Here is a 27,729-nt window from a genome sequence, read left to right as displayed (position 1 = left end):
TGTCCTGAGCATTCACCAATCAGACCTGATCAGAGGTACAGACAGAAACACACAGTAATAGTAAGTTTAGTAGCATACATGTCAATATCTAATAACAGTAATTATGATATAAGGACTGATGTTCTGAGAAAAGCTAATCAGTTTATTGATTATTGAGCTTCAGTTTAAAAATGTATTGATATGATGATGTTGGTGGCTGTGGGACATTACGGATCCTCATAGCTGAATGATGATGCAGCAGCAAGTGATCAATATCACTTATCGTATCAGAGGAACGAGCAGCGATAAGTGAAGAAGCAGCAAAAAGAAACGAGAAGCTCAGAGTGATGATCGCAGTCACAGACTAACAGGAAACAGGAAGTCAGTCTCAGAGGAGACACTCTGATAGACGAGGTCACACCGTTATTTCATTTCTCCTGCCTGATGAAGCCTCTTCCTCCTCGTCCAGCTGTAATCTTTAAATTCCTCATTATCAGACAGAGTGGCGGCAGATCGAGCTCTGATTGGATGAAGGCGACATAATGAGCAGCAGCTCCTGCGGCGTAATGAGACTTTGCCTCACAAAGACTTCTTGTCTTCACCAGGAGGAGGTGAGAAACGGAGGCGCCGCCGGGGTCAGGAGGTCATAGATAAACGCTTCGTGTCCAGACGCTCTACCGCTGCCATCGATGGGTCTCAGAGACAAAGTTCGACCTTCAAGTCAAGCCTACCCGGTGTTACTTGCCTGCAGCCTCTGGCCGTGAACTGAGAGAACTCTGAGGGGGAGAAGTGATTATTGATTGATGATCAGTAAGAGCTTCAGACCAGTTTCAGCCTGCAGAGACGATTGAGCTGCTGCTGCTTCTTCTGTGACTCAGATGAAAGCGTCCCTGCATCCTGACACCTTCTTTCTGAGAAATAAACCAACAGACAGGAAGCAGAGCGATGGCGGCACAAAGGCCGAGTTAGAGGCGCTCATGCAGAAACAACAAGGCGCTAAAAGGCCGTTTGTGGCGTCTCCATGTGGTTGATCTTTGACTCGCCGCCAGCTGAGCAGAGAAACCGCCATGATGTCCGCCGGTTGCCAGCTCGCTCAGACACCGGGACGCTTTTCTTCCTCCTGACTCAGAGCAGGTCTGCAGGACGAGGAGGAGGAGGAGGAGTGAAGGCTCCCTGCGGGAGCAGGAAACACTCGTCAAAGGAAGAATGGGTGTGTTTGGAGAGCCCTCGGGTGCGTTTGGTTTTAGTGTTGGCTGCAGAGCCGGTCGGCCAGCGGGGAGGAGACGCTTCCACGGCTGAGCCGCTGTCACCTAGCAACACCACCTTTTAGCTGGCTGAAAGCTCAGGAAGTGCCCCAACAGCAGGACGGACACCGTGAGAGACACCGCCACCGTCCAATGGGAAGAGGAAGAGATTAACCCTTCAGTGACAGCAGGAAGCAGAGCGGTTAGCAACACCCGATCAGTGACTCCATCATGTATGATTAATTATTGTTTCATCTCCACACACAGGAGGAGAAACAGGAAGTGATGCCAGCTGTGGTTATGGATGTCTGAAGACTATAAACAATCTGCTATCAAACCCTCCACTCACAGGTAGATGGCTCTATGGTGAAGCCACTGACCAATCAAGGTCAACCTCTTGCTGCTGAGGTCCCTCCCACAGGTAACTCCACACAGAGTTTTTATAGAGACTAAAACAGAGCGATGAAGATTCTTCAGATTTGGTCTCGGTGCTGGGACGTGTTCGAGGCCCTGAGTGTTATAACAATTGTGATCACATATATACATAACCAGCAGGTCAGACCAACTTGGTCTGTGGACTTGTTCAGGTGTTTCTCTGCAGGTTGTTGTGTCAGCCGTCCCTCCTCTGAACTCCAACAATGAACAAAAACAAAGCAAATATATAAAAATGGAAAAGTTCAGCTGCAAACTCAGATTAATGATTCAGTGTGGATCTGAAAGAAAACAGCTGAGCGTGGATGATATTCTGACTCTGTGACCCGCACACATCTGTGTGTGTGTGTGTGAGTGTGAGTGTGTGAGTGAGTGAGTGAGTGAGTGAGTGAGTGAGTGAGAGAGAGAGGGAGAGAGAGTTTGTAATAAACCAGAGTGAATAAATGAGAGAATAAAAGCCTCAACATGATGTTGGGGGGACGCCTCCCATCGCTTCCCATAATGCACTGTGTCATAATGTTGGCAGCCAGATCCGAGCCTCAGAACAAAGACTCGACCTTCAGATGTTTCATTCATCCAACCTCTGAGCAGCAGGATACACACACACACACACACACACACACACACACAGACACACTCACACACTCACACACTCACACACACACAGACACACACAAACACACACACACTCACACACACAAACACACACACACTCACACACATAAACACACACACACACACACACACACACACACACACACACACTCACACACACACAGACACACACAAACACACACACACTCACTCACATACACACACTCACTCACATACACACAGTGACACACTCAAAGGTTAATATTTGTGTTGAAAATCATAAGACACACTGACACGAAGGCTGGAGTGTGCTGCTGCCCCCTGCTGGTCACTCTCCTGTCAGCAGCCACTGATAACAGCGGACTCAGTGTGACTCTGAGCTGTGGTGTTACAGCCCCCTCTGCTGGACTCGCACCATCACTGCTCCTCTCTTCATCACAATCAACAGAACTCTGTCAGTGTTTGACAGACATCTGTCAAACTCAGCCACACACTCAGACACAAACTAAACAATAGTGTAGCTGTGCAGTGAGGAGTGCTCAGACCTCTACACTGTAGACATCAAACAGCCGCTTCATAAACACACAACATAGAAGAGCCACCTGGGCAGGACAAGACTCAGCTGTACAACTGCACCTGTTACTGAGTCATAGGTTACATATTGTTATAACTACAACTTCTAAACCCCAAACTGTCCTTCATATCCTGACTCTTAGGACCTCCACACCTGTAGTTTTCCTCATTATCAGTCAGAGCCCTTCCTCATCCTCCTCTTCTTCTTCTTAGGTGCAGCCCTATAAATTTGGCATAACCTTTGGCCTCTCCCCTTTTCTACAGTCCCCCTGTGGGAGAGGTTGGGGTCATTTCTTTTCCAACACTAATTATATCTTTATCCATCCTGATATTTCTGATTGTGTATTTTAGTTGTGAGGGTCTCACAATGGTTTCACCTGAAACCTCTGCTGATAATGACCCACACCTGTTTTCACACCTTGGCTCACCTGATTATGGCGATGATCAATAATGGGTCCATGACCCTGTGAAGGGACCACTCCCAACAGGGTTTAAAATCAGGGACTCTCCATTATTTACATTATCATGGCGCCCCTCGAGGCAGACGTGTTTGCTTGCTCCACTTTCAGATGCCAACTTGTTGTTGTTTGTTTTTTGTTCTTTTTGCACTGGATAAGTGCTGTGCACTGTTAACATATCCGCTACAGGCACTACTGGACATCGGTAACTCACACAATCTTCTGGATTTTACCCTCCCACCGGAGCTTCAAGTCATTGTTCGCCCCAGGAGACACCCCTACCACCATCCCCACCCCCAGGAAGGCCCATAAGCACCGAGTCCTAGTGAGTCAGCTGACCCCAGGAGTGGACTTCGAAGCCTCCGGTGAGGCTATCGGGGGACGTGTGTGCGCGCGTTAGGGTGATCAACCGTCCTCTTTTCCCCGGACATGTCCACTTTTCACGTTCTGTCCGGGGCGTCCGGGGGGAATTTCGAGATTGATGAAAATGTCCTGGTTTTCCTACAGAGGACCCATATGTGTGACGTCATCCCTGAGCTGCGGCTTTGTGAGTGGTTGTTCTGCGCTCACAGACGAGACAGACAGCACGCAGTAGTGATGTCTGGTGATGTTTAAAACCAGCCAAAGCGCAACTGCAGCTTTCAGACGAACTGCAAAAGAAATTTCCCTCGTACCATCCCGGTACTGGTAATTTTTCTTATACAGATGAGGCCTTATTTCTGTGCTATTATCTAATTCCAGAGGTTTTTAAGTTATTTTTTGCCCTTGTTGACTTGTAAAAGTCTATATGACGTTTTTGTTTCACCATTCATTAACCGAGAGAAGGCATCGTTTAAATATGTTCAAATTTTCTTTAAGCAAACAGTATTATTAAAGTTCTTCATGACTGGGCCAAGCGTCCTCTTTTTTGGAAATCAAAATATGGTCACTCTAGTGTGCGTTCATTAAGAAATCGTGGTGCTGAAACGTGCAGACTATCCAGAAGTACTGTTCGCCAGACGTGGAGTTTTTAATGCTAAATGCCGCCCTTACTATCTGCTGCGGGAGTTGTCAGCTGTGTTTTTGGTCATTGTTTACATCCAGCCACGCGCTAACTTCACAGCAGCGCTCGGCAAACTCCATGACGACATCAGCGCATTAGAGACAACTCATTGAGACGCTGTTTTTATTGTCGCCAGTGACTTTAGTAAGTGCAACTTACGGACTGTACTCCCAAAATACCATCAACATGTGGCCATTCCTACCCGTGACAAGAACACCCTGGATCATGTTTACGCAACATACACGGTGCATACAGGGCTGCACCACGCCCTCACTCTGGACAGTCTGACCACATCTCCCTGCATGTACCCGGCTTACAGACAGAAACTGAAACAATCAAACCTGTTAAACTGTGGACCCCAGAGACTGAGAGTATCCGACAGGACTGTTTTACCCAAACAGACTGGGATGTGTTTCAAACTGCAGCCACCAAGGGGAACTGCTCTGTCAATATATGCAGGTGTTAGATGTGTCCTTATTACAAACACTGGCATTCCACAGGGTTGTGTCCTCAGTCCCATCCTCTACACCCTGTACACCCACGACGGTGTCGCCTCCAACAGGGATAACATCATACTGAAGTTCACGGACAACACTGCAGTGATCGGTTGCATCACTGGAGGAGATGAAGCAGCTTACAGGAGAGAGGAGGCCGGTCTGGTGTCATGGTGTGAGGACAACGACCTCACCCTCAACACTGACAAGACAAAGGAGATGATAGTGGACATGAGGAAGAAGAGGAGGCCTCACCAGCCGCTGTTTATCCAGGGACTTGAAGTGGAGAGGGTGAGCAGCTTTAGAAACCTGGGTGTCTACATCACTGAGGACCTCACCTGGACACTGAACACCCCACAGCTGTTCAAGAAGGCTCAGCAGCGGCTGTATTTCCTGAGGAAGCTGAGGAAATTTGGTATGTCGCCCAAGATCCTCAGCAGGTTCTACAGCTGTACTGTGGAGAGCACACTAACCAGCTGCATCACTGCATGGTACAGCAGCACTACTGCTATGGACCGCAAACGCCTGCAGAGAGTGATAACAACTGCGGAGAAGATCATCAGGACCCCGGTGCCCTCTCTGCAGAGCTTCTACCATCACAGAGTCCAGAGGAGAGCTGCCTCCATCCTCAAAGACCCCACACACCCCCAACACGGACTGTTCACACTTCTGCCCTCAAGACGAAGGTTTAGAAGTGTGAAATCCAAAACATCTTGACTCAAGAACTCCTTCTTCCCCACTGCTATCAGACTCTTGAACAGCTGACCTATTTTAACAGTAATAATAATTTTTGTACATCAGGTCATCTCACATATTGCTCTTTTGCACATAAATCTATTTAATACTTCAAATGTTTTCTCCATTCATTTATTCATGCTATTTGTATTTTATCTATTTGTACATATTAACCAGCATCTGCGTGTGGACAGCAGAGAAAGAATTTCATTGTACAGAGAAATGCTTTTTCTTGCACACATGACAATAAACGCATTGAATCCTTGAATTAGATGAATTTGGTGTTAGAAGTGAAGAAGCTTCTTGGATGAGAAGTGAAACGTCTTCAAGAAGTTAAAGAAGACCAGACGTTTTTCTTTCCAAGCTCGACTACCATGACCTGGATTACTGAGGACCTACATGATGTTAGTTCAGTCGCTAACTGCTGTTTCCACCACCAAGTGACGAAACAAGTTTAAAGTATAAATCTCACAGGCCAGAAACGAATGAATAGTTTCTAAAGCATTTTTATATTTTTTAGGTTTTAATTGGATTATAGTAAAAAAATTTTTTAGTTTTACTGAATTTTGATTGGTTTATGGAGGTTTCTTTCCGCTTTTATTTTTCTCCATTTTTAAAGACTTTTCTGACAGCCCACCAACCTCTTTTCAGTGGGCGGGGCTTTTCCCTCATTCCATGGGCTCTACGCACAAACACGGCTAATCATTGGTGAATAAATGGGACTCCGGATTGTTCTAGGCATCCTATTGGTTTTTGCAGGTGCCCGTCAGATGATCGTGTACGCTGTGACAGGTGACTATGGAAGACGGTGAAAAAGACAAACTGATCGCAGCGTATCCGCCATCTTCCTTCTGCTGTCGGCCTCAGAGTGTGGAGTGGAAGTAATACGGAGACCAGGTGAGGGGGAGGCGGACAGGTCGGCTGTACGCTGTGAGCCAGTCCGGGATCGTTCACACGGTGCTTCCTCCCGCGGAGCGAACAGACGGGACGCGGATGCGGTTTGAGGTTTTCCTCCTCGGAGCTAAGCTAAAGGGTAGCCGGGCCAGCTAGCATCCGTGTGACCGAGCAGTGATCATCAGAGGCGGGCTGAGGCTACACCTCCGCCCGGCTCTCTGCTGGGAGGTGAGTTTGATCCAGGGTCACAGCACGGCTGAGGCTTCGCGGAGAATGGTGCAGGGGTCCAAGGTGAACTGTGCTTCATGGCCGGAGGTTCGCTGATGGAGTTAATCCAGATCAATCCTTTGATTGATAACCTGTCAGTTCGTCGATAACCCGATTTCTGCAGCATAAACCTTTACAGCACCGCTCCGACCCGGCGAGCAGCCTGTACTGGTCCTCAGGTCCGGATCTCCTGACAGCGCACCATGTCTCAGGGCCTGCCCGGCTCCTGGGCCCCTCTTCCCGGGTGCTCTCACGGGGCGTCCCGGTGAACGGACCGCAACCGCTGCTTGGACTGGGACATGGTTCCGGTGCCCGGAGTCCTGTTGTCAGTCAGAGGGAGCGTAATCCCGGATTAGGATTGAAACTAGGATTTATCTGAGCAGCACCATGGGATCCGCCACCAGGCTGGCCTTCAGCGTCCTCCTAATCACCTGCTCCTCAGGTGAGCACACCTGGCTCTAACATCATCACCACAGACACAATCGATTAAAAACCAGACTGTAATTCTGATGTCACAGGAAACAAGCCCCAGTAAATAACTCTGAGCTGCTTTGATCCTAATCCAGGCTCAGAGCTAAGATAGGCTAGAGCAGTCAGCTGTGTGTCAGTGATGCTGTCTGCTCACTGAAACGCCTCAGGGCAGCTATCCAGCAGCTTCATTTCAATGGTGTATATCATATATAGGTGATCTTCAACCACAGGTCACCTCAGACCTCCTGCAGAAAACCTGCTGATCAGATATTGGTCAGTTATTGATTAGCTCTTGAGCTGACAGGAAACAGCTGATCTATACCTGTTTCAGTCACTCTCATGATGCTGTATGCTTCCTCTGCCTCCTCAGGTGCAATCCTGGGCCACACTCAGACTCAGACCTGTGTGCTGTACAGCTACAGCTCCTACTCCTCCTCAGTGGAGGGCCGAGGGAACATCAGCGGCGTGGAGATCTGCTCCGGGCAGAAGGATAAGAGGCAGCACTGCTTCGCCACCTGGAGGAACACCTCCGGTCAGGTGACCGTGGTCAAACAGGGCTGCTGGCTTGATGACCCTAGCTGCTACGACAGGTAGGTGGGGCCAGAGAGGTCACGCTCAGGTAACAACAGGAAGTAAAGGAGCACCTCTGTGGTTCAACAGGAGGATAGCAGAGTTTAGACCTGATTGGGTTATTGATCGATGATGCTCCCAGACCTGAACCTGACTTTGTTCAAGTACAGAGTGGTGATTTTATAAGTCCCCTCAGGGCAGGTGTGTTCAGGTGTATGTCTACCTGTAGTTGAATTGGTTTGCCTACGTGTTGCTGTAGGTTCACTCGGAGGACCAGAGTGATTTCAGGAGAAGAATAGCTAGCTCACACTCACACACTCCGAATGTGTATGTATGAATTAGTTAGCACTAAGAACTTAGAAAAGTGCTTGTGTGAATGGGTGAATGAGCGAGTTGTATAAAGCGCTATATAAGAACCAGTCCATTTACCATTACCTGTCACCAGTCAGCCCACGTATCAATCACAGCAATTGATCATTTTTCATATGTGAACTGAGAGGTGCTGTAAAAGCTCACCTGTGTGATAACATTTCTGTCACAGTCGCTCACCTGTGAGAGAGCATACAGGTGAGCGACTGTGAGCTCATGTGTGAGGTCACTTGAGAGTTCAGTGATAAAGCTGAAACACATTACTGCGTGTGAGGAGGAGGAGACACGTCAATCGGGGGGGTACTTGAGTGTGGTGACCTCCCCTGTGCGTGGTGACCTTGAGGCGACTTTTGTTGTGATTTGGCGCTATATAAATAAAATTGAATTGAATTGACCTCACCTGTGCATCAGCTCATCTGTGCTGTTTCCTGATAGGGGTTAAATCTCCATATTTAGACTGTGATACAGGGGTTCCTCAAGGATCTGTTCTTGGGCCCTTATTGTTCTCTCTTTTTATCAATAACTTACCTGAAGTCTGTCCAAATATATTTGCTCAAATGTATGCGGATGATGCAGTTATATATACGCAAGCAAATAGTGTCCAGCAGGTGGCAAAAGATCTTACAGCTGCTTTAGCATTAATGAATAGCTGGCTGGAGGACTCATGCCTAATGTTGAACACCTCAAAAACTGTCTGTATGTATTTTTCCAAACGCCCCTTAAACTTGAAGCAGTCAAACATATTCCTGGATGGAGTAGAGCTTGATCTAGCACCAGAATTTAAATATCTTGGGGTCATTCTAGACCCAACATTATCCTTCAAGAGTCACATAAATAAAGTGTCCCAGGTACTTAAATTTAATAATCGAAATTTTAACCATATAAGTAATAATTTAAATATGAAAGTTGCAAAAACTTATTTTTACTCAATGATCATCTCTCATATGGACTATTGTTTGACGTCCTGGTCACTTGCTTGTCCAACAACACTTAAAACTATTGAAAACATTTATAAAAGAAGTTTAAAACTACTTGACAAAAAACCGACTTCCCACCACCACTGTCATGTGTTAAAAAAACATAAATTACTGAACTTCAATAACTTAATGAAACTTAAAAGAGTCTGTTTAATATATAAAGTCTTACACTCCCTTGCTCCACCACCACTAAAGCAGTTCATTAGGCATAAAGAAAGCTCAGACAGGACCACTCGAGCTACAACCCGAGGAGACTTGTTTATACCCCACAGACGGACAGCATTTGGGCAGAATGTCCTCTCTGTCAAGGGCGGCCATCTGTGGAACAGTCTTCCTCAACCCATTAGAGAATGCTCGACTTTCAATTTGTTTAAGGCAAAGCTTAAAAACTGGTTATGGACAAATCAAGTGTGTGATCACGTATGAGTTGTATAGTTTTAATGTTTTATTTGGGAACAGAATGGTGTGTATGTGTAAGTTTGGTGATGGAGTTTTTATTATGAATGAATGATGAATTTTTATGAATTATTATGTCTATTTTTTTATGTTTAAGGACAACAGATGGAAATTAGCCTTTGGCTATAATGTGGCATGTTTACATTCATGTAATTTGTTTTTACATTTATGTTCATTAGCATGCACTGTCCTAAATAAATAAATAAATAAATAAATGATAGGAGGGAGTGTGTCGAGAGGAAGGAGTCCCCTGACGTCTTCTTCTGCTGCTGTGAGGGAAGTCTGTGCAACCAGAAGTTCTTCTACCTCCCCAACAGCAACCACACGCCGCCGCTGCCCCGTACGTACCTGCTCATCTCGCACCTTATTCTGAAAATCTTTGATGTTAAAATGGAACCTTATAGTGAAAAGCCTCCTGTACTTCATGTTGTAACCTCTTTTCCGTGTGTGTTTCCATAGCGACAAATATCCCACTCACACTGCGACCCCCGGTGGTCACCGCACTGATGTATTCGCTGCTCCCCATCATGGCCGTCGCCACCATCGTCCTGCTGTCCTTTTGGATGTACCGACACCACAAACTGGCCTACCCACCTGTGCTGGTGCCCACACAGGTGAGACCTCCTGTGAGGAGTGGGTCATGTGACAGTCAGGTGACTTCCTGCTCTGAGTTTAAAAAATGAAAAACAAACTTTCACAATAAATGCTTCATAACAGCTTTGATCAGCTGTCTGTTCTACAGGAAGTCCCAGCAGCAAGTGAACAAACTCGTTCCAGGTAAACACTGAAGCCAGGTGTACTGATCAGGTGTTTGGGGTTTGTCCTGACACGTTCCTGCTGTTTAGTCCAATCAGGAAGTCAGGAACACGTCAGGTTGACATTCAAAATAAAAGACCTGAAGCACTCGCAGGGTGATCAGGAAAAGCACCGTTTCCACGGTAACAGTACATAGAGCTGGTGTTTGTTGTAGTTTTTAACAGCATCATCGACTCTGTCACGTGACTGTGTCATGTGACATGGATGCTCTTTTTGTTAAAAACTTGTGTCTTCACCTCTGGGGTGGGAGGGGCTAAGACGCGAGGAGGCGGTGACACATAGCTGGAGTAGTGAGACAATGCTGATGTTTCAGAGGGAGGCTGTGAGTTAGCTCCACCTCTTCCTGTCTGTGTGACTCTGAGCTGTTTCTTTGCCTCTCAGCACGCCTTTCACATCATGGTCGAGGTAAGAAGACCCACTGAGCGTGCTCCGTCACCACCGGCCTTGTGTTCTCCCACTTTGGGTCTCTGAGCACCTTTATGTTTTGTGTCACATGATGTCTGCACGTCCTGCTCCTTCCTTGCCCTGCATGACTGTGTCAGCACGCCACACCGCCCATCTTTAGGCCAGCCCACTCTCATGGTTCTGTCACTCTGTATTTTTAATGTACACATGTCCATGTGGGTGTGGCCTGACAGCCCCGACAAGATGTTCTTTATTTTCCTGTATCCTCTGTCTCTGATTTCCCCCCCCTTCCAGGAGCCCGGCCCCCTGCCCCCCTCCCCTGTCCTGGGACAGAAGCCTCTGCAGTTGCTGGAGCTGAAAGCCAGGGGGCGCTTTGGCTGCGTGTGGAAGGCTCAGCTGCTCAGCGAACACGTCGCCGTCAAGATCTTCCCTGCCCAGGTCGGTGTGTGTGCCGTTAATCTCAGTGTGATTAATATTGATAATACAAGTAGCCCCTTTACTACACAAGTGCTTCCAAGCACTTTGGCAAAACGCTTGGCTATGAGAGGAGCATCAGAGCGTTGGTCTTCACGGCTCTTCTAACATCCAGACACTGATGACCTTCATACAGCTGAGCACCAACAGTCACATGACTGAAACACAAACATGTACGCACAGCTCACGCTGCTCATTTAACAACAACAACAAACGGGTCAGATGTGAGAATGATTTTGTTTATTGTCGTAGAAACATAAATAAGATAAGATAACCTTTATTAGTCCCACACGTGGGAAATTTGTTTTGTCACAGCAGGAAGTGGACAGTGCAAAAGTTATGAAGCAAAGATTAGAATAAAATAAGAATAAATACAGTACACAACTGTACAGAATAGAATAAAATAGAATAAAATATACAATAAGATAAAAATAGAATACAAATGCTATATACAACAGAGTAAAAATACAACGATGCCAGAAAGATTATTGCACATTTGTGTTATTGCACATTTGTGGATGTGTGTGTTTGATCAGTTAAAGTCTTTGTACAGTCTGACAGCAGTGGGGAGGAAAGACCTGCGAAATCTCTCCGTCCCACACCGTGGGTGCCGCAGTCTCCCACTGAAGGAGCTGCTCAGTGCTGTCACAGTCTCATGCATGGGGTGGGAGATGTTGTCCAGCAGGGATGACAGCTTAGCCACCATTCTCCTGTCACTCACCACCTCCACTGGGTCCAGAGGGCATCCTAGAACAGAGCTGGCCCTTCGGATCAGCCTGTTCAGTCTCTTCCTGTCCCCAGAAGAGATGCTGCCGCCCCAGCAGACCACACCATAAAAGATGGCTGAGGCCACCACAGAGTCATAGAAGGTCTTCAGGAGTGGGCCCTCCACTCCAAACGACCTGAGTCTCCGCAGCAGGTACAGTCTGCTCTGCCCTTTCCTGTAGAGGGCGTCTGAGTTATGAGTCCAGTCCAGTTTGCTGTTCAGATGAACACCAAGGTACCTGTAGCTGTCCACAGCCTCAATGTCCATACCTTGGATGTTCAGTGGTTGCAGTGGAGGATGTTTGTGCCTGCGGAAGTCTACCACCAGCTCCTTGGTTTTACTGGGATTGATCTGGAGGTAGTTCAGCTGGCACCAGTCCACAAAGTCCTGAGTCAGTCCTCTGTACTCCTTGTCGTCCCCATCAGTGATGAGGCCGACTATAGCAGAGTCATCAGAGAACTTCTGCAGGAAGCACTGGGTGGAGTTGTGGGAGAAGTCTGCAGTGTAGATGGTGAAGAGGAACGGAGCCAGAACCGTTCCCTGTGGGGCCCCCGTACTGCAGACGACCCTGTCCGACACGCAGCCCTGAGTCCTCACATACTGTGGTCGGTCGGTGAGGTAGTCCAAAATCCAGGTAGTGAGGTGATGGTCCACTCCTGAGTTCTCCAGCTTGTCCTTCAGAACCGAGGGAAGAATAGTGTTGAAGGCACTGGAGAAATCAAAGAACATGATTCTCACAGTGCTTCCAGCGGTCTCCAGGTGAGCGAGGGAGCGATGTAGGAGGTGAATGACGGCATCATCCGCTCCAATGCCAGGCTGGTAGGCAAACTGAAGTGGGTCCAGTGATGAGCTCACAAGGCGCCGAAGCTGAGCCAGGACCAGCCGCTCCAGGGTCTTCATCAGGTGGGATGTCAGAGCCACCGGCCTGTAGCTGTTGAGGTCCTTGGGGCGTGAAGTCTTTGGCACTGGTACAACACAGGAGGTTTTCCAGAGCTGTGGGACTCTTCCCAGACTCAGGCTCAGGTTGAAGAGGTGCTCCATCACCCCACACAGTTGGTCCGCGCAGGACCTGACGACCCTCGAACTGATGCCATCTGGACCCGCTGCCTTCTTGGCTTTAATCCTCCTCAGTTCCCTCCTAACCTGGGTGGTTGAGAGAGACAGGCTGGAGCCTTGTGTTGAGTGTGTATTGGATGCTGTTGTTGGGGGTGGGGAGGAGTGAGCAGGGTGAATAGAGGAGGTATGAAGTGTCTGAGGTGTCAGAGGTGGAACAGCAGCAGTGGGGGTGGGTGAGTCTGCAGCCGATGTTGGAGACTGCCTCATGGCTGAATCAAATCTGTTGAAGAAATGATTCAGTTCATTTGCCCACCTCACATCCCTCCCAGGCAGAGAGTTCTGATGTTTGTGGCCTGAGATGGTTCTGAGGCCTCTCCAGACTTCACCAACGTTGTTTTGCTGAAGCTGGTTCTCCATCTTCTGCCTGTAGCTGTCCTTCCCATTCCTTATCAGTCCCCTCAACTCTCTCTGCACCCTTTTCAACTCCTCTTTGTCTTTGGATTTGAAGGCCCTCCTCTTCTGCTTGAGGACGGCTTTAATTTCTGGGGTAATCCAAGGTTTGTTGTTGGAGAAACACCGTACAGTCCTGGTAGGTACGGTGTTATCCACACAGAAATTAATATAGTCAGTAATGCATGTGGTAAGGCTGTCGATGTCCTCTCCGTGGTCGTCACAGATCACCTCCCACACAGTCGACTTAAAACAATCCTTAAGAGCCTCCTCGCTCTCCTCCGACCATCTCTGTACTGTGCGGGTGGCTGGTGGCTCCCTGCGCACTAAGGGCTCATACACAGGGACAAGGTGCACCAGGTTGTGATCAGATCTGCCCAGGGGAGGGAGAGGTGATGAACTGTATGCCTCTTCAGCATTGGCATACAGTAAAGTCCAGTGTTTTATTGTCTCTGGTTGGGCAGGTCACATACTGGGTGAAGGTGGGCAGTGTGGAGTCCAGTGAGGCATGATTAAAGTCCCCTGATATTATGAGGAGGGCTCTCGGAGATTGTGTTTGCAGTCTGCTGACCACTGAGTGGAGAGTGTCACAGGCTGCATCCGCGTTGGCCGAGGGGGGGACATACGCTGTTATCGCGATAACATGCGAGAATTCCCGGGGCAGGTAGTACGGACGCATGCTAACGGCTAACAGCTCAATGTCTCTGCTGCAGAGTTGTTCTTTCACAGTGATGTGCCCAGGGTTACACCATCTGTCATTCACAAACACTGCCAGTCCCCCTCCTTTCCTCTTACCGCTCTCTCTCGTCCTGTCCGCTCGCAGCAGCTGGAATCCCGGTAGTGTCACACTCGTGTCCGGAGTTAGCGGTGTTAGCCACGACTCCGTTAGCATCATGATGCTACATTGCCGGTACTCCCTCTGTGACCAGGTTAGCGACGTGAGCTCATCCATTTTATTGGGCATAAAAACATTATCTGATCCTTTGTGTGAAGTCTTCATGAGCAGCTGCGCCAGATGTTTCTGCTCCATATACATGAGCACATCTGCGTGAGGGAATAATGACGATTCATTTCCAAACACGGTGACAGCGCTCCAGTGAGACATGAAAGTTAAATACAGCGATCCAGTTTGGATCAAACAGATTTTCTCTAAAACACTGAAATAAGCCAAACATGATGTTTAACCTCCACTGAGTGGCCAAAGCCTGGGGAGATTTAAAAATGATGTGGCAGGAGTCAGGGAGAATAAGCCTCGACTTTTTGGTCAGCTGACACCTGGCGAGGCAAACTGGCCGTTCGCCCAGAGGGAGGTGATGTTTGGAAATATCCCTATCTACATTCTCGCCTGAAACATCTTAAGAGTTACTTTGTGTCACAGAAACGGGCACATTTCAAACTTCACTCACAGTTTTATCCGCTCTCCTCCGCCACGGCCACTTTTGAGTTTCAGTTCAGTTTTATTTCCACAGCACCAGTCGCCTCGAGGCGCTTCATACCGTAAAGTAGATCCTACAATAGCACATATTTTCAGATGAAATGCAACCTAACCCTTTGAATTGATGATGTCTCACAAGAGCACATGTTGAGAAATTACCTCTGTGTGAGGTCACAGTTGGGCCACGCCCCTGACTACTCTGACCTCTGACCTGTGCTCAGGAGCGTCAGTCTTGGCAGAACGAGTTTGAGATCTTCAGCCTGAGTGGGATGAGACACGAGAACCTGCTGCAGTTCCTCGGCGCTGAGAAGAGAGGCAGCGAGCTGCAAACGGAGCTGTGGCTCGTCACCGCCTACCATCACAAGGTAACAGTGACCCCGCAGGCTGGAGGTGGAACTGCAGAACACTCCTAAAACTCCATTAGAACCTGGGAGAACGTGGAGCGTGGACAAGTTGGAGCGGGTTCAGTTTGTGAATGTGTGGTTATAATGTGATTATAACCATGTGGTTATAATCTTAAATTTCCTTTCCTTTTATGGGCATGCAAAGTTCCTGTCACACACCATTCTATCACTCATAAAAGTGGACAGAAGACTGAGTCACTCTGAGTCAAATTTGACCTCTGACCCTCAGTCTTCACTCTGTGTTCTTCATGACGTGTTCTCAGGGTTCCTTGACTGACCACCTTAAAGCCAACATTCTCTCCTGGTCTGAACTGTGTCGGATCGCTCAGTCTATGTCCCGAGGCCTGGCCTACCTGCACGAAGACATACCTGCATACAAACCCGCCATCGCACACAGGTACGTGCGTACGGGCACACCCACACAGGTGCGTACACACACCTGCCTGACAGCTCTGTGTTTTTTTTCAGGGACTTCAAGAGTAAGAACGTCCTGCTTAAGTCCGACCTGACTGCCTGCATCGCCGACTTTGGCCTCGCTCTCAGGTTTGAGGCGGGAAAGTCTCCAGGTGACGCTCACGGACAGGTGTGTCCACCCGAGCTACGCCTCTGTCACACTTTGTCATTACAGCAGTGAGAGTGTAACAGTCAGTGGATACAGAAATATCTAAGAGTGTTTAGCAAACGCATGATGGAGTTCCAGGTACACCTGATGGTCCAGGTGAGGACAGTCTGGGTTAGGAAGAAGCAAATAGCTCCATCTGGTGGCTGATGGGTAAATATTCAGGGATGTTTGATAAAAGAAGAATAATTAGTGCTGGGATGTTGAGCTGGGCTGATTGCAGCTGTGCACAGCGGGGGAGGCATAGCTGAACGGAGCAGTGTCCAGAGTGTGGGGAACCAAAGAGAGAAATGAGAGCAGAGCAGCCAATCAGAGGGTTTGAGGAGGTGAAGCTGCAGAGCGGCTGGTGTGATAAACTCACTGCGTTTACATATTAGTTGTAGCAGCTTTGAGGTCGGCTCTAAATGAGCTGTGTTTGTTTACCGGTCACTCAGCTCGTTCTCCACAGTAATGACATCATTTAGATGCTGTTGTGTTATTACAGAGTTTTAAAATATGTGTGAGCACCTGCCATGAGGTCAGAGGGGGCGGGGCTTCAGACAAGTGCTGCGTAACAAGTTCAAACTTTATTGATATCAGTGATGTTATCCATGTCTCCTCCACCGGCTCCTCTGCTCTTTGTAGTTGTGTCACATCACCTCAGTAAACAGCTGATCTGGTTCCTGTCTGTGTCAGGTGGGGACCAGGAGGTACATGGCCCCAGAGGTCCTGGAGGGCGCCATCAACTTCCAGAGAGACGCCTTCCTGAGGATCGACATGTACGCTGTGGGGCTGGTGCTGTGGGAGCTCGCGTCACGCTGCAAAGCTGCTGACGGTATGAAACGCCAGAAGGTCACCTGACTCACCAGGTCAGCACGTCAAAATTTAACAACATGCCTGGTTGGTTGTTAAAGTTTGACCTGCTTACAAAGAATGGTCATGTGACATGTGAGGAAACTGACATGAACATGTCGTTGTGGTCGGTGGAGGCCAACGCCGCCGTCCTGTGTTTACGTCTTCACCTGCTTTGCTTCGGTGTGTGTGTGTGTGTGTGTGTGTGTGTGGCAAAGTGAAGACTATCATTGACTGATCCGCACACCTGGTCTTCTGTGGTTCAGGTCCAGTAGATGAGTACCTGCTGCCCTTTGAGGAGGAGGCAGGTCAGCATCCGTCTCTGGAGGACATGCAGGAGGTGGTAGTCTACAAGAAGCTCAGGCCCACAATCAGAGAGTGCTGGCAGAAGCACGCCGTGAGTCACTACCCACAATGCACCAGCACATTACCCACAGTACACTGTAAAGCATAGCCGATGCAGTTGTTTGAAGCTCCAGGATGACCTCACCGCAGGTGTAGTTTATAAAGAAACAAGTGCTATGTTTGACCTCTGATCCAGGTCCCCTCTCTGCCCCCAGGGTCTGGCTCTCCTCTGTGAGACGATGGAGGAGTGCTGGGATCATGAGGCGGAGGCGCGGCTGTCAGCGGGCTGTGTGGAGGAGCGCGTCGTGCAGATGCAGCAGCAGCAGTCGAGCGTCACGGCCCATGAGGAGATTGTCACGGTCGTCACCATGGTGACCAACGTGGACTACCCGCCCAAAGAGTCAAGCTTATGATCAATCAGAGCAGGGCGGGGACGCCAAAATAAAAGACTTCATGTAGGATGGAGAGTACAGATGTCAGAATAAAAGAACAAAGCCTGTGACTGTGCTACAGGTGTACAGGCTCGTGCAGGTAAGCACAGCTGATTGGGCCATCAGCAAGAAGTCTGATCAGGAACAGAGACAAACTTTATTTCTTTTTTCACCTCCTGGAGCTGACAATCGCGTCCGCCATGAACCTTTTCACCTCCGATGACTGAGTCTCTCAGTCCTCGCCACCATGAGGTCGGTCTGACCTGCAGGTTCGTCTCGGGGTCAAACTCAGTTCTAGTAAAGCTGCTACATGTGGCCTCATTGAGTCAGTCAGGTGAGGACATCAGGAAACAATCATGTGATCAGATGTATTGATTATCGGAGAATAAAAACATCAATCTGTTTTACAGGAACACAAACAGAGCCGTGTTTTTATTTTCAAACACTAATTTCCTCTGTGTGTGTGTGTGTGTGTGTGTGTGTGTGACACATGTAAGCTGACCTCAGCATTGTTTACTGATCCTGAGTTCTTCATAAGACGTGCATGCTGTGGAGACCATGCTTCTGTGTGATGCCATCTGAGTAGGCGGGGTCAGACTTAGGAGTCTCTTAGAGAAACAGGAAGTCATTTGATCATCAGGACAGGCTTTGATTGGTTGGTTATTTAGCATCTGAACTCTTTGGGTGTCACCTTAAGCTGAGCAGCTGGAGGTCAAAGGTCAGCAGGACTGTTTTAACCTCAGATGATGCTGATGATGTCAGCGAACACATCACTAAACCTGTGCTGCATTCACGGCGTCTGTTTTCTGACTGCTGAATCTGTTCAGATGAGAACATGTTGCGTTCAGGTCCCTGCTGTTTGAATCCAGATCAACAAATCGAGGATCGGGTTTCCTGATTGGTTTCAAATATCCCGACATCAGGCTCAGGTCACGTGATCATTGTTCTGAACTCGATCAGGTAATCCAGACTTTCTCAATCAGCTCTAAGCATGGTTACAGGAAGGAGGCGGAGTCAGAAGCATGGACAGATGTGCTGACACCAGGTATATGAGGATCAAACATCTGCAGACAGAGCAGCAGGGAGTGATGGAGCTGATGGCACTATCACACTATGACATCACTGCTGTGAGTGATGTCATCAGTTCACAGGTGCCGTTACTGTAGCTGCATGCCTGACAGATCAAACACACCTGAGAGTGAAGTCGGTCTACAAACTTCAGTTAACTTTAAAGTCTGCATCAGTAATGCTTTACTGTACTCTACATTACTGAATTACTCTAAATTCAGTAATTTGTTACAGTTCTGTTGTTTGTGTGCTACAAAGGCTCTTCAGTTCTCTGCAGACAAACATCAGGTTTTTTTCTTCCTGCTACAATCATCTGATTTCAGTTGGTGTGTGGAAGGACGAGAATGGTGGAGCGGTCTACCTCCATCGATAGATATGGATGTGACCTTTATTTTTATTGCACAAAAGAAGAGAGCAACTGTAAAGTGCAGTACTGTGTCCAGGACAAACAGCTGCAAACATCTGGGCAGACGTGTTCATCTGGATGTTTTCAGTGGGAGAAACTTTTCATCAGATGACTACAGGTTTCCAACCTTATTAACAAAATCAGAGAAACCAAACAACCTCTGACCATGCAGATGGCACAACACAGAAGAGCTCAAGGAACTGACCTCCCAGCCCATTGTTCAGTGGTGCTAGTGTCAGTCATCATACAAATGTCATGTTTATAAGGGTGGAAACCTGCAGCCAGCTGAGACTGAAGACGTTACCTGGATGATGATGAAAGGTCCAGATGAACAGAATCCACTATTTGAGAATACTGCTTTGTCTTTTATTGGCTCAGGGGTTCACGTGTGAAGAGTTGGGGGTTTGATACCAGGTGTTAGCGTGGTCCTGGTCCTGAGACTGGAAGGTTGAACCAGGAAGTGTGTCTGCTGTAAGTCCTGTGCTGAGCCAATGGCAATAAAGGAACAGCTGCACTGTGATTCAAATGCATTTTAGAGCAGCAGCGTGCTGTGTGAAACACTGCCCCCTGCCGGTAAACATCAAAATGAAAGCAGTGGTGACAGCAGCAGCCTGACTGCCTGTGGGGTTTGATCAAAGAGGAGGAAGTGTGTCTGTAGGTTCTCAGTCCTCCGGGTCAAGGTGATCTAACGAAACGACTGGATGTATTTCTGATTCCTGAAGATGTTTCACAGACTAAAGCTTCTTCAGTTCTAAAACCAGATGGTGGAGAGTTGCAGGTATTTAACCCGTAGTGGGAGTTGTACCTTTTCGACCCACTGCTGACCATGTGCCTCATCACATGAGCCAAGGTGTGAAAAAGACTCAGAAGTGAATTTCTTCACTGTAAATAAATTCACTGTTGTCTGTCAGGAAGTCCTGCATTTGTATCCTGTTTATCCCACAAACCTAACAGTGAATCATTTTCTGCTGCAGAAGAAGAAACCAGAACATTTAACTGTGTGGTCATCATTATTATTATTATTATTATTATTGATGCTGTTGTTGTACGGTCTGTGATGTAAGAGAGTTTGATCTGTTTATGAAAATCATCATGTCCTCTGGTCATCAGTCGTCCAACCTCTTCTGATTGTTTATGTTTTGAAGCAGTCTGAGATCATCACTCAGTGGTGATCAAGGTGACGACGGGAACATCATGTTCAATCTCCGAGCACGCTCAGGTTAGAGGTGTTTTGATGCGTCGCGTGGGCGATGTAACTCGACCGCCTTCAGTCAGAGGATGAACTGGAGACGAATGACGAGTGGAACGTAGATCAGTGGATATACTGATCACAGACACACACGTTTCTTCTGTTTTCAGATGTTTTGCCAACTAAATTAAATTTGAATTAAAATTTATATGTTGATATATGTTAACCCTCATTCTGCCGGCACATTTAGCAGACTGAGTACTGACGCCTTTCTGGGGACTCAAAACTAATTTACTGTGAAATTTAATTTGTTCTAATAAAATGTCCACCCATCCATCCAGATGTTGCTGACAACATTTTCTGGGTAGGTCTGCCTACTTAAATATAATGTAATCTTTATTCCATTTTAAACAGAAAACAGCTGATACAGGGGTGTGTCATGTGACTGAATTTATGGTTAGAAAGTAAAAAACTGTCCTAATTGAGTATTTCTACACAGTGGCGTTAATACCGTTACTCCAGGAGTGTAACCGAATACTTCTAGAGATCAGATCATCAATGACCCAGAGCATACTCTGATTTATCGGGTTAATTATTTATTCTAATCATGAAGTTGTCAGAAAATTCTGATTTTTGAAACGGGAATGTTTCTCAAACCTTCTGAAAATCCATCAGTCCTCTTCTGCTTGTCCTCGTCAGGGTCTCGGGGGCGGGAACTGGAGGCTATCCCAGCTACCATAGGGCAAGAGGCGGGTACGGTCTGTCACAGGGTCACACAGAGAGAGAGAGAGACAACCATTTGCACTCATATTCACACCTATGGCTAATTTAGAATCACCCCACTAACTACACGTGTTTGGACTGTGGGAGAAGCACCTGGAGAGAACCTGCACACTCCACAACAAAGGCCCCGCCCAGGTGGGGGCCAAACCTCCATCCTGTTCCTCTTATGAGGCAATCGTGCTAACCACTGTTCCACCTTATCTATTCACTTATTTTAAAAACCCCTCTGACAAATTAAAAAAAGAAGTATAAATGTTTTTGAGTTTTATTTTTTATCAATTTTGATTTTCAGGGAAAAAATCTAATCGATGAAGTCTTAAAGAGCCTAAAACGTCATGAGTCAAATATGACCCATTTGGCTTTAACCCGAACTAAAACATGTTCACGCTGGATGTGAAGGAGGACTTCATGTCCCATGGTTCTTTGCGGCTCGGTGGTCCAGGGTGGACCTGTGAGAGGTGGAGCCTTCAGCCTCCTGATGGAGAAGCACTAACCGGAGACCGCAGCCTCTGAACGGACCGTGTGGACCCGAACCAGAGCCGAACCTCCCGGTTTGTGTGTGTTTCCTCGTGCGTGTCGGTGCTTCTTGTCGGTGATGGAGGCGGCGGAGGGTGGCGTGTGCGGGGTGAAGGTGATGTGTCGCTTCAGGCCGCTGAACGAGGCGGAGCGGAGCCGCGGAGACAAAAACATCCCGAAATTTAACGGAGAGGACACCGTGGTGGTGTCGGTGAGTACACACACACACACACACAGCCCCAGCGCCACGGTGTGTGTGTGTGTGTTGTTTAGTGTGCAAACAAACCTGCTGTGTGTAACTGCAGAACCACTGCACGCTGCTCCTCCTTCAATCAATCAATCAGTGCATTGTTTACAGTGTATTGATCAATCAGGAGCAGCTGCTTTAAAGCAGGAGAGTCAAACGTGTTCACTGCAGTTATATTTATACAGCGCCAAATCACAGCAACAGTCGCCTCAAGGTAGATCCTACAATAATAACAATCATATGACCCCTATGAGCAAGCACTTTGGCGACAGTGGGAAGGAAAAACTCCCTTTTAACAGGAAGAAACCTCCGGCAGAACCAGGCTCAGGGAGGGGCGGGGCCATCTGCTGTGATTGGTTGGGGTGAGAGAAGGAAGACAGGATAAAGACATGCTGTGGAAGAGAGACAGAGATTAATAACAGATATGATTCAATGCAGAGAGGTCTATTAACACATAGGCTTTTTCCCAATTCAGGGTTTGCATCCTTTGGAGGATAAAGCCTTCGCTGTAGACCGAGAAGGCCGGAAGTGCGATGCTTGTGAAATGGGATGGTCTAGCTTCCGTTGCGCTGCTCAGGTTGCCTAGCAACAATGATAATAACTGCTGGAAACGTTTCATACCGCATTGTTTGACAGAAATGAAGGACAAATTTCTTTTGTTCATCTGTTTGTTTTACATGAGCTCTGTTTGATTTGATAAGTATCTGAGGCTGAGACCACGGGACTGTAAAAACATGATTGTTGGGCTTCATTTCTGTACTGAATTCTGTCATTTAAGATTAGCTAATACATAACAATTAGCTAATGTTGTTCATGAGACTAAAGTCACTTCACTGGTAATGTAAATGTAATATGGCCAATATTAAAGTTATTATTATATTAATCATTATTAGTTATTACCAGTGTTGGGCAAGTTACTTTGAAAAAGTAATTAATTATAGTTACTAGTTACTTCATCAAAAACGTAACTGAGTTAGTAGCTGAGTTACAAGATTCGAAAAGTAATTAATTACTAGAAAAAGTAACTATTGCGTTACTTTAAAAAAATGTTTAACCCTCTGGGGTCCAGGGTATAATTGGCCGTTTTTGACTACTTTTAATTTTACATATACATTTAATTTTAAGTTTTCATTTTGACATACTGTATTAACACAATTGATCTAAATTCAGACAAAAAACGAGTAGAAAAGTATGAAGTATATTAAAGTATTTGTTACTGTAACAACCACAAACATGTTTATTGAATCATATTTCATAACTTTAAATACAAATATTAATTGTCAATTTTAAAATCATATGCACAAGTTTTCCAAACAACAAAGTTATTTGCATCCATTTACCTTTTTCCTTTTTTTAATAACCATTTCAAACTATTTACAGAACAATCAGCTGTTCTTCAATAAGATGCCACACAAATTATTTATGCCACTCCAAAACAATAATTTCTGTCCACTATAAAGGAGAACATCACAGCCTGATACCTGCAGGTCTGACAGCAGCAGGTGTATCACTCCTGTTTCTACCTGGAGACAGCAGTCGCCTCATTGCTCTGACACACAACACAAAACACTACACACTAACTACACAAGACAACACATTAACTACACACTCCAAACACGCTAAAGGTCACAAATCTCTCACATCTCAAAACTCTCTCTCTCTCGCCGTCACTCCTAAATCTTCCCCCTCTTCCTAAACAACCAAATGTCATGTTGCCATATCATTTTTTGATTGGTCGACATGGTGCATTTTTCCACCAACGGGCTGGTTGTTGTTTTGTTTTCTTATTTTTTGGTCATAAGCAGAGAGTGCTTGCTAGTGCTGTCCACTGTCAGTAAACATGACGAAAGTATTCAGAAAAAAACGCGTATATATTGTTTATCATGACTCTGGTTTTACGTGACCTATTAACACAATTTAAAAACTGTACCAAAAACTGTACTATACCAGTATTAAATATTAGAGAATTTAAGACGAGTTGGTATTTACAAGTTTGTGCAAAAGTTGTTCGATGAGAATTTAAGTGGCATTTGTTGAAGTGACAGTGTGCAGAGTCCTGTAATTGTAGTGAGTGTGTATGGAATGTCAGCAGTTCAAAAGTCTGATGGCTTGTGGGTAGAAACTGTGTCTGTCTGCTAGTGTGGGTCTGAATGCTCCTGAACCGCCTGCCAGATAGCAGGAGTGTGAAAAGTCAGGGTGGCTGGGATCAGAGAGGATCCGCTGCGACTTCCTCATGCAGCGCTGTCTATAGAGATCCTGCATGGCTGGAAGTTCAGTCCTGGTGGTTTTGCCCCCCTAGCTCCAGGTGTTGTGCCAGAAAGTGATTGTCGTCCACGGGAATGCACGCAGCTGCTTAAAGCTGTAGCGCCCAGATTACTTACAGCTACTTCCGTGCAACTGATATAAGATGCTGTAAGCTGAACACAGCTTCAACCGTCTGTTTGTTGAAAAATAGTAACGCGACCGCGCCGCATTTTCTTGTTAGTAACTGTAACGGCGTTGTAACGATAGAAATAGTAATTAGTTAGATTACTCATTACTGAAAAAAGTAATGCCGTTAGAAACGCCGTTACTTATAACATTGTTATTCCCATCACTGGTCATTACAGCAGTGACATCAAACTCTGTGTCAAATACTGAGCTTCAGTAAAGATTCAAGTTGCAGTTATTTATATTTCCTATCACCTTAAATCACAGGTGTTGAACTCCAGGCCTCAAGGGCCGGTGTCCTGCAGGTTTTATATGTGTCCTTGATCCATCCCAGTGTACTTCAGACCCAGCAACACACTCAGACACAAACTTAACAACGTAGTGTATACTGTACAGTGTAGTGACGAGTGCCCAGACCCCTACATTGGAGAGACCAAACAGCTACTTCATAAACGCATGGCACAACATAGAAGAGCCACCTCCACGGGACAAGACTCGGCGGTCCATCTGCATCTAAAGGTCAAAGGTCACTCTTTCCAGGATGCCAATGTTCACATTTTGGACAGAGAGGACAGATGGTTTGAAAGAGGAGTGAAAGAAGCTTCTATGTCCACTGTGAGCGACCATCTTTGAACAGAGGGCGTGGCTTATGACACCAACTGTCTGCCATCTATAATCCAATTTTGAGATCCTTCCCAGACGCCTGAACGCCCACTCACATCCTGGGCCTTTTGACCTTAGTGAGTCACATGATAGGGTGGGGCTAGATCTTAGAACTGAAGAAGCTTCTCAGCTGAAACATCTTCATCAAACTTAAAGAAGTCCAGCTGATTTTCTTTTCTTTTCAAGCTCCTTACGCACTGACCAACTTTTAGATTGAAATTAAATGAATTATTCAGCAGCAGCCTGACAAAGTGCAGACACAGGCTGTTTACTGATGGAGCACCAACATCTGTCAAAGCTCTGAACCTTTAAAATGTTGTTTGACATCATTCAATGACTAATCTGTTGACATCTGAAGAGATGAGACCAGATATTTTACTGTACTGATAATCAATGACACATTGATGTACTGAGGACTGATTAACTGTGATTCAGATACATTCTCTCCTCTCTGAGCTCTGACAGAGACTTAGGTTAACCTGTCTGTTATCATGATAACTGAGACTGAATGAATCATGTCAACCTGAAAAAGACTCAACCTGTGAAACCTGAAACGTTTTCAGTGAGAGGAGCAAACATGTGACTGTAAACATTCCCAAATGCCCGGTGTTGTATGGTCCTGTTTTTCTCTTGTTCATAACTAAATGTGAAGCACTTTGTTGCTTTTAAATGTAGAAATAAAAAATTTAAAACTCATCAGAGACAGCTGCGCTCTCTGAATTCTCTTGTTTGTTTCAGTTTTCCTTCATAAAGTTTTAGACTGAACTTTATTTAAACTAACGAGACAACAGTGAAAGGTTTGTGGTGATTTAACGAGCCCTCGTTAAACTCAGACCGAATGTCTTGTTTTTGCTCTCGTTACCTCCCCTGAGCCCCTGACCCTTGACCCTGCTCGTTATATAAAGGTAAATCTGTTGTTGTCTCGGTATCGTCTGTTTGTTTTTCTGAAGGAGAAACTGAGACAGTCATGTGACCATCAGGAGTTCCATTAAACTATAAATGCTATCAAACTTTATTTAAAATCACAATGGAGACACTTTGTAAAAAAATAACAATTAGATTTATGTTCAACTTTCAAGAAAGCCAAGGCTGCATTACATAAAGAAGGTCAAAGTTCAAAGGTCTGAACATTAACTGATGGACGTTGAAGATCTCAGAGGGGAGCACTCACACAGAGGAGGCAGCAGAGCTGAAGGTCTGCTGTGGGGCTGGAGATGGTCTGACAGGTGCTGAGGAGGGAAGCATGGAGGGGTTTGTAGATGTGGGAGGATCAGTGGAGGTGCCTGTGTGGACTGACCAATCAGGACAGCTCAGCAGGAGTCCAACCAGGAGGTGATCAGGGAAGCTCACTGTGACCTCAACGACCAGCGGACAGTGGTTTTGGTCCCTGGCTGCCCCAGTCGCCATACCAAATACCCTTTGGCGACATACATACCCCGAGCTGCTCTGCGACACCTCCATCAGAGTGTGAATGTTGTATAAATGCAGATACTTAAGAAGCACTCTAATTAATGAAGAGCTTCTTTTATTTTTAACGAAATAAAATCAGTTTTTATTTGTTTAACGTGTTTATGATTAACAGTAAGTAAGTCCTTACGTACAAGGTCTTAAATAATCAGGCCCCATCTTATCTTAATGACCTTGTAGTACCATATCACCCTATTAGAGCACTTGGCTCTCACACTGCAGGCTTACTTGTTGTTCCTAGAGTATTTAAAAGTAGAATGGGAGGCAGAGCCTTCAGTTTTCAGGCCCCTCTTCTGTGGAACCAGCTTCCAGTTTGGATTCGGGAGACAGACACTATCTCTACTTTTAAGATTAGGCTTCAAACTTTCCTTTTTGCTAAAGCATATAGTTAGGGCTGGACCAGGTGACCCTGAATCCTCCCTTAGTTATGCTGCAATAGACGTAGGCTGCTGGGGGATTCCCATGATGCATTGGATTTTTCCTTTCCAGTCACCTTTCTCACTCACTATGTGTTAATAGACCTCTCTGCACTGAATCATGCTTGTTATTAATCTCTGTCTTTCTTCCACAGCATGTCTTTATCCTGTCTTCCTTCTCTCACCCCAACCAATCACAGCAGATGGCCCCGCCCCTCCCTGAGCCTGGTTCTGCCGGAGGTTTCTTCCTGTTAAAAGGGAGTTTTTCCTTCCCGCTGTCGCCAAAGTGCTTGCTCATAGGGGGTCATATGATTGTTGGGTTTTTCTCTGTATGTATTATTGTAGGGTCTACCTTACAATATAAAGCACCTTGAGGTGACTGTTGCTGTGATTTGGTGCTGTATAAATAAAATTGAATTGAACTGAATATGTAGGGCGGTCAGTGATGTTTCAAGAAAGTCAAAGAAGTCCAGTGCTTTTTCTTTTCAAGCTCCTTAGATTACCATGACCTGTATGACTGAGACACCTTGGTCAGTTCTATCTTTGTTATCAGTGAAAATGAATGTCAGATGTTGATTAAATAACTCTTTTCTCTCCTCCTAGTTTTGTTTTTTAAAACAGAAATCAAACAGTCCTCACTGACTTACGTTAATAATCTTGGCTTCGATGTGTTAAGATGTTACTGAGAGACTGAAACATCACACCATAACACTCAGTGTCAGCGAGCAGAGTGTTTTTTATATGACCTCTTCATAGCAGGAGGAGACTGTCTGCTGACAGCATAAATCATTTTTTTCAAACAGAGGCTTTTATCTTTACAGTGTGTTTCCTGTGTTTCAGGGGAAGCCGTATGTGTTCGACCGAGTCTTCCCCCCAACCACTGAACAGGTTCAGGTGTACGACACCTGTGCCAAGCAGATCGTCAGAGGTCAGTGCAACATATTCCATTAAAGAAGG

General features: G+C 46.3%; 2 protein-coding genes across 4 annotated transcripts in view; both read left to right on the top strand.

The window, feature by feature from the left end:
- The first annotated feature begins 6,215 nt into the window (after positions 1-6,215).
- Positions 6,216-17,994, top strand: acvr2aa (activin A receptor type 2Aa). 3 transcript variants are annotated; one of them, XM_063499443.1, is made up of 12 exons: positions 6,245-7,154; positions 7,554-7,773; positions 9,777-9,895; positions 10,015-10,169; positions 10,753-10,776; positions 11,071-11,214; positions 15,179-15,322; positions 15,625-15,758; positions 15,830-15,944; positions 16,656-16,794; positions 17,078-17,208; positions 17,372-17,994. In XM_063499443.1, the coding sequence occupies exons 1-12, from the start codon at positions 7,100-7,102 to the stop codon at positions 17,567-17,569; spliced, it is 1,578 nt and encodes a 525-aa protein (XP_063355513.1). In that variant the 5' UTR covers positions 6,245-7,099; the 3' UTR covers positions 17,570-17,994. The 3 variants fall into 3 exon arrangements, with proteins under 3 accessions (XP_063355515.1, XP_063355513.1, XP_063355514.1); XM_063499445.1 differs by lacking the exon at positions 17,372-17,994 and having other exon boundaries at positions 6,216-7,154; positions 16,656-16,828; positions 17,078-17,186; XM_063499444.1 differs by lacking the exon at positions 10,753-10,776.
- A 3,489-nt stretch (positions 17,995-21,483) lies between these two features.
- Positions 21,484-27,729, top strand: part of LOC134644876 (kinesin heavy chain-like) — a 51,086-nt gene continuing 44,840 nt past the window's right edge. The window contains exons 1-2 of the mRNA XM_063498007.1: positions 21,484-21,760; positions 27,613-27,700. Of these exons, the coding sequence (XP_063354077.1) occupies positions 21,629-21,760; positions 27,613-27,700 (220 nt within the window). The 5' untranslated portion in view covers positions 21,484-21,628. The remainder of the gene's footprint in view (positions 21,761-27,612; positions 27,701-27,729) is intronic.

Source organism: Pelmatolapia mariae, linkage group LG16_19, assembly GCF_036321145.2.
Source record: "Pelmatolapia mariae isolate MD_Pm_ZW linkage group LG16_19, Pm_UMD_F_2, whole genome shotgun sequence".
Classification (NCBI taxonomy): Eukaryota; Metazoa; Chordata; class Actinopteri; order Cichliformes; family Cichlidae; genus Pelmatolapia; species Pelmatolapia mariae.
Note: the sequence above shows the minus strand (reverse complement) of the source record. Positions and strands in the feature narration are given on the sequence as shown.

Coding starts and splice junctions, on each gene's coding strand:
- acvr2aa (XM_063499443.1), top strand. CDS start 7,100: ATGGGATCCGCCACCAGGCTGGCCTTCAGCGTCCTCCTAATCACCTGC. Junction 15,323..15,624: donor TCACCGCCTACCATCACAAG/GTAACAGTGACC, acceptor ACGTGTTCTCAG/GGTTCCTTGACTGACCACCT. Junction 17,209..17,371: donor AGTGCTGGCAGAAGCACGCC/GTGAGTCACTAC, acceptor CTCTGCCCCCAG/GGTCTGGCTCTCCTCTGTGA.